The sequence below is a fragment of the Aspergillus ibericus genome, assembly GCF_003184845.1.
Source record: "Aspergillus ibericus CBS 121593 unplaced genomic scaffold BO80scaffold_10, whole genome shotgun sequence".
Classification (NCBI taxonomy): Eukaryota; Fungi; Ascomycota; class Eurotiomycetes; order Eurotiales; family Aspergillaceae; genus Aspergillus; species Aspergillus ibericus.
In genome coordinates this window covers 483,703-494,947 of record NW_020292108.1, presented here as the reverse complement: position 1 = coordinate 494,947, position 11,245 = coordinate 483,703, and the positions used below count along the sequence as shown (strand labels likewise).

Sequence of the window (11,245 nt, the reverse complement as noted above, 5' to 3'; positions counted from 1 at the left end):
TGGCTCAGATCGAAGTAGATGGCTTATTGTGTATTTGACGAGATTGAGGAGTCCGCTCGGGGCGATTGTGCGGTCGCAGATGTACGGAGGGTACGAGGACAGGGTATCTATCAATTCATCGCTGTCAATAGTCTATCTATCAGTCTTGCGACACTAAATCTCTTGGAATGGGTAGAATTCCCAGGTTCTTTTGCCAGGGGCCCTGGTTGGAATGGTCGTGATGGTCACGCGACCGGCGTGATGCTGAAAAAATTCCACGGCACCGTCGACGGCTACCGTCCGCCGTACCTAAGGGACAAGGCGATCGCGAGGAACCATCTGGCTGAGAGATTATGCTCCGTCCTCAGAAACCTGCTATTATCGAGTATCGACCATCTCGCTGGCAAGACCAGCCACCCAACGTCGGGCTGCATGGAATCGACCAACAAGTGCCTGAAGTTATCCGCCTGAGGCAGGATGCCAGCAGTGCACTCCACTCGCTCTGCTCGCTTCACTCCGGCTCTGCACTTACGACTTTGCCGAAGACCAAGATGATGACGTTGTGCTCCATTGCAAAGGCGACGACAGGTGATACTCAGAGTCTGTCAGATTGACTGACAGACAGTGTCAGACTCAAGGCGAGGAGACGACCGCCCGCAGCGGGGAGACCCATCATATGAATAATGATTTGGGCATGGTCGGATGAGGCGAGCGCGCCTGTGGCTGCCCAGTGGCTAAATGGGCTGCAGGACCCAGGGATGCGTTGGCCGGGGAAGTGATAGGCTGCCGAGACGCCAGATCAGCAACCATCGCGGAAGCAATCCCAGCCCTGCAGCTGCCTGGTGATGCCCCTCAACTACCCCCCCTGGCCAGGGCGTCCCTGGCTGGCCCCTGCTCTTCGTTTCAGGTTGCGTGTTTCACCAGGGCCGATTCGCAACACTTGGAATGTCCATATCCTCATCTTCAGCATCACGGAAGCTCCACTGCCAGAGCCCCCCCCCCCCCGATGACAGGATGTTTTGGCTGGAGTTGGGCTGCCCAAGTGGCGGTGAATGGCTTCACTTCCGACCAACTGGGAAAGGACCAACCATGGCTAGCACCGGCCAAACTACCTGTCGCCCCGTCATAGGCAGGCCTCTCTGATTTCGTCCATCAGCCGGACTGCTTCACTCGGGGATTTCTGCTGCCCAGCCTGCACCTGTGGTTAAATAACCATGGCAAGCCGCTCCAGGAACTTTTCCAACACCCCTCCACAACTCCTATCTGCTACGTTGAATGAACAAGTCCTTTTCCCTACACCCCTTCATGCTCCCGATCGTCGGGCCCTTTCTCACACGACTGTTTCTCTACCCATTTCGCAGCATGGACTGCTCGATGACCCGGCCGTCATCGACGTCGCGGTTCCCTTTCTTCCCCTTTTCGCTGTGGTCCTCCAAGCGACCGCAGCAGTCGTCCGCAACACAGACCCCCGCGCAGACATCGCCACGCATCATGGCGCAAACACAGACTCAAGTACAGGCTCCCCCGCCATCACAACCAGAGCCCGAAACCCCACCCCCGCCACAACCAGAGACCCCCCGCATGCCGGCGCCGGCGCCGCCTCAGGCCACGGCGGAGGAACTGGCCGAGCGCGATCACCAGAATCGCGAGACGGCCCGGCAAGAGGCTGTTAATGAGCTGGACAGCCTGGTTGGCCACGACAATGTCAAGCGCCAGCTGCATGGCGTCCAGACGTGGGTGCAAATCTGCCGTCGCCATGGCCGCGACCCCAAGAACGAGTGGTACAACATCGCCTTGCTGGGAAATCCCGGCACCGGCAAGACCACTGTCGCGCGGATCTACGCGAAGATGCTCTACGCCATGGGCATCTGTGACTCGCATACCGTCTGCGAGACCACTGGCGCCGACCTGGCCAGCCGGGGGCCGAACGGTGTGCAGCAGTTGCTGCGCAACATGACCGACGCGAAAGCCCCGGTGCAAACGGCTGGGGTGCTCATCGTCGACCACCCTCATACTCTGATTGACGCGCCCCCGACGCCGGCGACCGAGCAGGCTCTCGAAGACATTCGCCACGCCATGGAGCGCAACATTGGCCGCATTATTGTGGTCTTCACCGGCGGTGCCGACGAGATGACGGGCTTCCTGCGGGAGACCCCGGCACTCCAGCAACGCATCTGCAGCTCGCTGCGATTCCACGACTTTGACCGTCAGGACCTGGTACAGCTGCTGGCCCGCCGCATTGTGACCGAATACAACGGTCGCATGCAGGTCGAGGGTGGCCTTGAGGGCACCTACATGCAGGCTGCTGCCCGCCGGCTGGTCCGGGGGCGTGCCGCCAAGGGCTTCACCAACGCTCACGCCGTGCGCGAGATGGTCAAGACCATTGCCCAGCGTCAGGCCCTGTGCCTGACAGATCAGCAGGACAGCGGCATGGACGAGGTGGACTACTTTTTCTTCTCCAAGGATGACGTGCTCGGACCGAGCCCGGCAGTGACCAAGTCGGAGAGTGCAGCGTGGGAAGCCATGCAGACGCTCATCGGCCAGGATGCTGTCAAGGCGTCGGTCGCCGAGGTCTTTGACACGGCCGAGGAGAACTACTACCGCGAGATCCGCAACCAGCGCCGGCTGCCGCTGCGGATTAACCGCATTTTTGCTGGACCGCCGGGGACGGGCAAGAGTACGGCTATCCGACTGTATGCCCAGATCTTGGTGGACTTGGGACTGCTGAGTGCTGGCGAGGGTAAGTACATCCTATGATATATGTTGCCAGGTATACTGACGTTTCTAGTCCGTGTCAAGCCGTTGTCGGCTCTCTGCGACCTGTCGGAGGATCAGCTCCGCGAAACGGTGGAATCGACGACCGGCCACGTCCTCGTGGTCGACGTCGACACGGATCGCCAGGAACGCCCGACCGTGCCGGACGCAGTGGTCGACATGCTGGCGGCCGCCCGCGACAACCACTGCACCATCCTGGTCGGCACCCACGACACCATCAGCCAATTCCTCCACCGCGTCGGTAGCAAAGCTCGGGGCTTTGAGACGCATCTGGTGCGCTTCTCTCCCTTGACGCGCGACCACATGGAGGAGCTTTTCCAGAGCAAGCTCGACGAGCAGGATCTCGACGCCACGCCCGAGGCCTTTCAGGCGGCCATGGACACCCTGGATAACGCGCGCATGCGCAAAGACTTTGACAACGCCCGCGCGGTCGACCACCTTCTGGCCGCGGCGGTCTACCACTTTGAGCGCCGGTCGCGCGCCGGTCCCAACACACAGCCGGCCGAACGACTGCTCGAGGGCCGCGACTTTAACCCCGAGCTCGTTGGCGGTACGACGGCGCTGGTGTTTCGCGAGGAGCTGCGCCATTCGATCGTGCCGGACGACATCATCTCCATCCTGAAGCGGTACCACAACGAGATGAAGGCCGCCTGGATGCAGGGGCTGGATCCGGGTGCCCGCATGCCAGGAACATTCGTTTTCAAGGGTGGACCAGGTATGTTAATTCCTGTAGTCCCTCGTTCTGGATGACACTAACGATTGTAGGAACCGGTAAGAAGACGGTGGCCCGCCAGCTGGGCACCCTGTACTACAAGATGGGCGCCCTCAGCGACGGAGAGTTGGTGCCATGCTCGGTCGCCGACCTGCTGGCACCGCACATCTACCCGACCTCGGTCCGGTCGCGCACGCAACTGGAGCGGAGCAAGGGCAAGGTGCTCTTCATCGAAGACGCGCACCGCCTGGCGGAGAACGAGTCGACCACGCAGGCCGTGGACGAGCTCATCTACCTCCTGCCCAAGTTCGCCGACGAGATGGTGGTGATTCTGGCCGGTCCGGCCCAGGAAATGGACCAGCTACTGGCCAACCGCCCGCGCTTGTCGGCCATGTTCCAGGAAGAGATTGTCTTCCGCAACCCGACACCGCGGGAATGCCTGCGACTGCTGGACCGCAAATTGACGGAGCAGCAGTTGCAGGGCCCCCGGCTCTACCTGACCGACCCGCGCACGCCCAGCCATCGGGAATTCACGCGGGCCATCCAGATCCTGTCGATGTTCCCCTGCTGGAGCAACGCGCGGGACGTGGAGGTGCTGGCACGGTGGATGGTGGCGGCCTGCATCCGGGATCTGCCGCTGGACGGCAGCGTGAGTGCATTGCCCGCGATGCAGCTGACCGAGGAGCAGGCCATGAGCTGCATGGTGCGGTTGTTTAATCTGAAGCGTGACCGGCTGCGGTTCAACCAGGACCCGAAGGCGCGGGCGTTGCCACGGGTGTTGTCGCAGCCACGATGCACAGATCGGACGGGCGTGAAGTTTCCTGTCTGATCTACCTTATAAGAAGGAATGAATGATGTATAGTATCAGATTGGATGGCAGATTGATTGCATGTTCTGACCACAGTCACTCATTAAACTTACTTTCCTTTGTCACTCTCTTATGTTGTTGTCATCGCATCCTTGATGCTCTTATGTTATGGATGCTACATGGACGGATTACGGGACGTCTTGCATGATGGGCGGAATATGGATGTTTTTGATTTATTGATTGCTACTATCTATTGACTTTGCATGGATATTTTGGGTTCGTTATCATCACATACTGGATATGTGTTCGCCTACATAACTGGATGTTGGTTTATATCATGGATGTTGCGTATTATATATATTAATGAACAACGGACCATCAAGCGATGGAATATACCATCCTTGTATTACAATGGAATATATTGAAACAAGCCACAAAATGAAGGCAGCATAACGAATACTCAGTATTGTCACGACCAGTTCTCCTCAGTAATACGACTAGTCATCGTACCACTCCCTTGCAGTAATACTAAATGGTAGATTGAGGGCTAGTAACACCCATTGCCGTACCACAACCCATAATAACTGACAGTCTGGATGCGGGGCACATTTACGAGGTCGAAAAGTTACAAGTCGGAAACTCTGGTAATATAATTGGACAAGATTCTCTGCTCGAATGATTCAAGTAAATGACATTCTACAACCAAGGAACGCACATAGCTGAGATATCAAGACATGTGATGTGGCGTTAAGTAGAGAGTTATAGGCATGGACCTCCCCCCCCCTTCTCGCCGCCCAGCTTGACCTACATCCAAACAGACCCCGATCAACATATATCAAAACAAAAACAAACAGTCCCCATATTCCAATTTCCTACTCTGTCAACCTAAGTGAATTTAACACACACTTCCATCCCGAAGTATCTACTACTTACTATCTACTATCTACAAATAACTATCCATCCATCCTCACCCTTCACTCGCAATCCATGGCCCTGAAACCAACAACAACAACAACAACAACAACAACCACCACCACCACCACCCTCCTCACCCTCCTCATCCTGACCCTCACCCTCCCCACCCCCATCTCCGCCAGCCCCACAGCCTACGGAATCTGCCAAGCTGGCTGCGCCGCCGTCGTAACGGCCTGCTATTCCGCGGCGGGATTCACCTGGGGTGCGACGCTGGGAGCCACCGCTCCTCCGACCATCCTGGCGTGTAATTCGGCGTTTGGGACGTGTCAGGCCGCTTGTGCGGTTACGTTGTTGATTCCGACGTTGTGATTGTGGATGAGAGGGGGGAGAGGGGAGAGGGAGGGGGGGATGTTGGTTTTGGATGTTATGTTGGATGGTTGATGATGATGATGCGGATGATTGATGGGATGTGTGAGGGGTTGGGGGTGGAGTGACTGATGATGATGATGACCATGTTTTATGGGGCGCTTTTTGGTTTGCGTGGGTTTTGTTTGGTAATTCATGGTATTGGGTGTTGGTTAGTGGATGGGTGGGGTATGGGTTTGGGCTCGTTAGGAGTAGTCGATTTGAGAAGGTTGGGTTGGAATAGAGGATGGGATGTGAGGAGGAAGGGACATCCACCTTCATTAATCAGGTCTAGTTTTGTTGGTGATCTCGTGGGTTGTCTTCTGCTTAGCATTGGTATATATGGTCTGTTGCCCTTTTCGCGGGATTTATATATCTTGATTACAACCGCGCCTGCTCTCCCACCGTCTGGCTCAACGTCCCCCCCACTGTGCCCCATTTTGCATCCACCTGTCTACCGTTAGCACCATCTTCATCAACATAGAAACAGGAGGCGGAGGGGGGGGGACCTACATCAGCAATATGATCATACCCCAACAACCTCGGTGCAAGGCCCGGATCCCTCCACGCCAACGCCTCCCCCTCTGGCGTCGGCACCATGCGCATTTTCCGATCGCGCTCTTCCTGCTCAGGCCCATCGTGCAGATGATATAAATACTGCTGCGTGTTTCCTCGTTCCACGACCATTTTCGTGCGCTGTTTGCGACATTTTTCAAAAACCGCCAGAGCGTGCCGTTTGGCGGCGAGAAACTCGGGGGAGGTTTTGGATGTGGTGGGTGTGTTGGGGAGGCGGGAGAGGCATTCGCCGAGGACGGCGCCGTCTTCGAAGGCCATTCCGGCTCTGTTGGGTGTTAGATCTGAGCACGGGGGAATAGGTGGGGGTTGGGGATACCCAGAAGCGAGATAGGGGAGAGTAGCGTGGACCGAGTCACCCAGCATGACCCATGCGCCGGAGGGATGCGTCCAGTCGTAGTCGCCGAAGCGGATGCAGAGACGCCATTTGTGCACCGATTGGCAGAGTTTGAGGAGTTTTTGGATGCTTCGTTGGTTAGTATCCATGTGGAGGCAGCAGATAGGTAAGGCTCACCGGGGATCCCATCCCTCGAATAAGGAACACATCTCCTGGACATTGCCCTCGACTGTCGAGGCGAGGGATTCCTCGGGGATATCATCGGGGACTAGCAGGACCATATTGAAGAGCTCTCCATGACGGAGGACGTAGTTCACTATCACTCATTAGCCCATTTCCTCCCAGGAAGAGAAGAGGGGTGCAACCAGCATGTTTATCCGGTCCCAACCAATAATTGACCTGCGGATCAGTGACAAACTCCCTCAACTCGGGATCCTTCAACATCTCCTCCGTCGACAACAACACCCGGTAGGCCAAATCGCCCGTCTTGACCGGCGGATCCTCCCTCCCCAGCATCACCTCGGTCAATTTCCCAAACACCCCATCCGCACTCACCACCAGATCCCCCGTCCATTCGCGTCCATCACTGGCCACCGCCGTCGCTAGGCCCCCATCTTCCTGGACCCGAATATCCACAACTTTAGCACCGCAGGTTATCTCCGCTCCGAGTTCCTTTGCACGCTCTAGCAGACAGCGCTGGAGATCTGCGCGGTGAAAATCGCGATACCAGGTGCCCGGGTAGGATTGTGCGGATTCTTGAAAATCCATCGAGGAGATGGGGGTGCCTTTCCAGGTGATGAAGTTGCAAAAGCGGGGATGGGTCATGTGCGGGGTGAGCGCGGCTTCGAGACCCCAGTGCTGGAGCACCCGCGAGCTGTTGGGGAGGACTTGGATACCGGCGCCGACTTCGCGGATCTCATGCGTCGCTTCGAGGACGTGGACATCGTGGCCGGCGAGGAGACAGGCAATAGTCGTCCCTAGACCGGCGAGACCAGCACCGATGACGAGGATCTGAGACTTAGCGTGGTTGAAGTATAAGATGGAAGAGAGGGGGAATACCTGCATCCGACAGTTGTCGGGACGCGAGAGCTTCTCTTTGATGTGGATTTTGGGAGCCATGGTGGGTGGGTGTGCTTGCTGTGATCTAGCTTCTCCTGGAAAGAGCAATCATATAAAACAATCGATGAACAACTACATCGTGACAGAGATGGGGCTGATAAGCAGACGTGCCTGATGGCAGGGGTTGGGACAAGGATGGGGGTGTCGGGCATCTCCCCGCATCGCCGTATCTCATCGCCGTATCTTATCGCCGCCACTTGACGCCGTACGACGAGAGGAATAAGTACCGCGGCACGATTACGGTCGGGATCATCAGCATCCACATCTCCTCATCCAGAACCATCATGTCTCGAGTAAGCTCATCTCTACGGGCGATAGGCATCAGACTAACGATGTAGTTCTCCCTCCAAGGCCGAACAGCCCTCGTCACGGGCGGCGCCCGCGGCTGCGGCCTGGCCTTTGCGCGGGGCCTCGCCCAAGCCGGCGCCGACGTCGCCATCTTCGATGTTATTCCTCCAGAGGAAGGGTTTCACACTATTGAAAAGGAATACGGAGTGCGGACGGCATATTACAAGTTCCGTCGCCACAGACTCCACTATTTACACGTCTAACGATGGCAGAGTCGACGTCTCCTCCCCCGAATCCCTCGCCGCCGGCTTCACCTCCTTCCAAACCGACTTCTCCAACGCTCTCGACATCTGCGTCCCCTGCGCGGGTATCAACCGACATCAGACCTTCCTCGACTTCAAATTCGAAGACCACCACGACCTGCTCAAAATCAATGTCTTAGGACTCTTCCACACGGCCCAGCTGGCGGCCCGGCAGATGATTGCCAATAAGACCCAGCATGGGAGTATTGTGCTGGTGGCGAGTATGGCGAGTCACATTGCGGTAAAGAGTCAGCTGTGCAGTGCATACTGTGGATCCAAGGGAGCGGTCAGGGCCATGTGTCCGGCGATTGCAAAAGAGTTGGCGGAATATGTATGTTCATCCCTTTGCTTTTGGTGGCATGGATGGCTAATGAAATAGGGCATCCGCGTGAACTCGATTTCACCAGGTTATGTGAGGACGGAAATGACGGCTGCAGTGAGTCCTCCATAAATTGGCCCATCAGTAGTTGTATGGTAGCTAATAGGCAGTTCCCCCATCTGATCGAGGAGTGGAAATCGGCGGCGATGAACGGCCGCATCGCCGAGCCGGAGGATATCATGGGGGCGTGTGTGTTTCTGGCCAGCGACGCCAGTTCCTACATGACAGGGCAGGATGTGGTCGTGGATGGGGGGGTAACCAAGTGGTAGTCCTTTGTAATCAACGAAATTCATACTATCGTAATCAATCAATTTCTAAGCTATGTGCAATCAACAAGCGTCGTGTATCGAGTAACTGGAGTTGGGGGTCAAAAGTGGGGGAGCTGCAGCTCCAGCTCCCCTCCGGCCAGATGGCCGACCTCCCTTCACTTAACTATAACACCATCCCAGCAAACATGGAGGGACCATCACACAACCCCATCCAAACCCACACACAAACAGCAACTATGGCCCCCAGTGCGGATAACGAGGGCTTTCCTACCACCGTCCCCACCACGACCGTCGTGGTGGTCGGCGCTGGTCCATCGGGGCTGATGCTGGCGTGCGACTCCCATTTCTCCCCGCAACCCACCCAATTTAAGGCGTTAACCATGGCCCAGATCGAATCTCCTCCGCTACGGCACGCGCGTCATCCTCCTCGACGATCGTCCCGACCGCACCACCACCGGCAAAGCAGATGGTCTGCAGCCGAAGACTATTGAAACGCTGAAGCAACTCCGTTTGGCGGATGAGCTTATCAGGAATGGAGCGAAGGTTCATGATATCTCTTTCTGGGTACACTCACTTATTCCTTTTAAATCTTTGATCAATATTGGCGACTAAGAAGATAATGTGTAGGACTCCACCCCCACCCACCCCCTCCGCCGCACCGGCCGCCAACTCCACTACCCCGACCACCTGGTCGGCGCATCCGACCCATACATTCTGCTCGCGCATCAGGGCATGCTTGAGGACGTGTTGATCGATGACATCGAGGCGCGAGGTGGTCGCGTGCAGCGGAACAGTCCCTTCGTATCGGTGAATAAGCCCCCGTCGGGAGAGTTAGAGGTCGTGTACGAGGACATCAGTACAAAAAGCAAGAAGACCATTCACACAAAGTATCTAGTTGGATGTGATGGGGCACGGTCAAAGGTTCGGACATTTATACCCGATGCGCAGTTGGAGGGCGAGATGACGAATGCCTCGTGGGGGGTGTTGGATGGTTTGTTCCGTCACTTCCCTTTCCTCGGTGGGGTGGTGGCTAAGAGTGACAGGTGTGATTGATACCGACTTTCCCGATCTATGGAGTAAGGTGGCTGTTAGGTCGCACACGGCGGGTTCGATTCTTTGGATTCCTCGTGAGCGCGGCATGACTCGGCTGTATGTCGAGTTGAGCTCGACCGATGGGGAAAAGGTCGATCGGGCTAAGGCGACGCCTGAGTATGTGATTGCGAGGGCGAGGGAAGCTATGAGTCCGTTCAGATTGGAGTGGAAGTCTATTGGTATCCTCCATCCCTACATCTCTTCGGCAGTGGTATGATATACTAATGAAGTAGAATGGTTTGGCAACTACGTCGTCGGCCAACGAGTGGCGCGCAATTTCTCCGACCCGGAGAATCAGATCTTCATTGCTGGTGATGTTCGTCCTCCATCCCTTTTTTCAGGTAAACATACTAACAATATAGGCCGGCCACTGCCACTCCGCTCTGGCTGCCCAAGGCGCCAACACCAGTATGCACGACAGCTTCAACCTGGCGTGGAAGCTGAACCTCGTCTCCCGGGGCCTCGCTCATCCATCCTTATTATCCAGCTACGGCGAGGAACGCCGCAAGATCGCCAACGATCTGATTGCTTTCGACGCAGAACATGTGGCCGCGTTCGAGAAAGGCGAGGCGGCATTAGCACGGAACTTTGATGAGAATATCCGGTTCATCTCAGGCGTAGGGGCAGAGTATACCCCTGGGTTATTGACTAAATCTGGCAAAAGAAGTGGTGGGGTGAAAGCAGGCTCGTTGATGCTTCCGGCCAAGGTGACACGGTATATTGATGCCAATCCGGTGGATGTGCAACTGGATGTGCCGATGTTGGGACAGTTCCGGGTGTATTTGTTTGTTCCGGATGTCAATGCAGGCAAAGGGTTTCTGGATGGGTTCTGTGAGGGGGTCAGCACGGCCCTGAGGGAGATTGGTGAGAAAGCAGCAGAGTCCTATGCGGAGGGGCCACGCGGCCTCGCCGAGAGTGATGAGTATGTTCAGCCAGATCGGTATACGACGATGTCGCAGGTGGTCACGTATGGCCTGGTGACGCAGTCGTCGAAGAGCACATTTGAACTGGCGGATCTGCCCGAGGTGCTGCAGCGCAGTCGCTGGACAGTGTATCTGGATGATGTGGAGGGGTGCACGGCGAAGTGGATGGGGCAGCTGGAAGAGCAGCAGGCTGGCGTGGTGGTGGTTCGGCCAGATGGATATATCGGCCAGACGGCGACATGGACGCTGCCAGAGGGGGCGGCGGCCGCCCAGTGGGTAGGGGAGTATTTCACTTTCTGTACATAGATGATAGAGGAATGGACAGCTAGATCTTCCTGTTTGCGCTTGTAGGGACTGCATACTGTGTAG

At 56.5% G+C, this 11,245-nt stretch overlaps 5 protein-coding genes across 5 annotated transcripts; 4 read left to right on the top strand and 1 right to left on the bottom strand.

Moving 5' to 3' along the window:
- The first annotated feature begins 1,522 nt into the window (after positions 1-1,522).
- GbpA lies at positions 1,523-4,657 on the top strand. Its single transcript, XM_025718994.1, has 3 exons — positions 1,523-2,719; positions 2,768-3,469; positions 3,520-4,657. The coding sequence occupies exons 1-3, from the start codon at positions 1,561-1,563 to the stop codon at positions 4,293-4,295; spliced, it is 2,637 nt and encodes an 878-aa protein (XP_025577597.1). The 5' UTR covers positions 1,523-1,560; the 3' UTR covers positions 4,296-4,657.
- A 436-nt stretch (positions 4,658-5,093) lies between these two features.
- BO80DRAFT_423204 (uncharacterized protein) lies at positions 5,094-5,574 on the top strand. Its single transcript, XM_025718993.1, has one exon. The coding sequence runs from the start codon at positions 5,262-5,264 to the stop codon at positions 5,556-5,558; it is 297 nt and encodes a 98-aa protein (XP_025577596.1). The 5' UTR covers positions 5,094-5,261; the 3' UTR covers positions 5,559-5,574.
- Positions 5,575-5,923: 349 nt separating this feature from the next.
- Positions 5,924-7,725, bottom strand: BO80DRAFT_462978 (FAD dependent oxidoreductase). Its single transcript, XM_025722556.1, has 6 exons — positions 7,564-7,725; positions 6,870-7,515; positions 6,682-6,820; positions 6,487-6,633; positions 6,108-6,435; positions 5,924-6,044 (listed from the first exon to the last, which is right to left on the bottom strand). The coding sequence occupies exons 1-6, from the start codon at positions 7,621-7,623 to the stop codon at positions 5,976-5,978; spliced, it is 1,389 nt and encodes a 462-aa protein (XP_025577595.1). The 5' UTR covers positions 7,624-7,725; the 3' UTR covers positions 5,924-5,975.
- Positions 7,726-7,839: 114 nt separating this feature from the next.
- Positions 7,840-8,901, top strand: BO80DRAFT_377223 (putative lung carbonyl reductase). The gene is made up of 5 exons (XM_025716691.1): positions 7,840-7,916; positions 7,962-8,137; positions 8,184-8,544; positions 8,593-8,649; positions 8,703-8,901. The coding sequence occupies exons 1-5, from the start codon at positions 7,908-7,910 to the stop codon at positions 8,859-8,861; spliced, it is 762 nt and encodes a 253-aa protein (XP_025577594.1). The 5' UTR covers positions 7,840-7,907; the 3' UTR covers positions 8,862-8,901.
- Positions 8,902-9,097: 196 nt separating this feature from the next.
- BO80DRAFT_350614 (pentachlorophenol 4-monooxygenase) lies at positions 9,098-11,182 on the top strand (the record flags this gene model as incomplete). The annotated part of the gene is made up of 6 exons (XM_025715551.1): positions 9,098-9,192; positions 9,251-9,425; positions 9,489-9,852; positions 9,905-10,132; positions 10,184-10,269; positions 10,316-11,182. 6 exons carry the CDS (start codon positions 9,098-9,100, stop codon positions 11,180-11,182), a joined length of 1,815 nt encoding a protein of 604 aa, XP_025577593.1.
- Between the last annotated feature and the right edge of the window lie 63 nt (positions 11,183-11,245).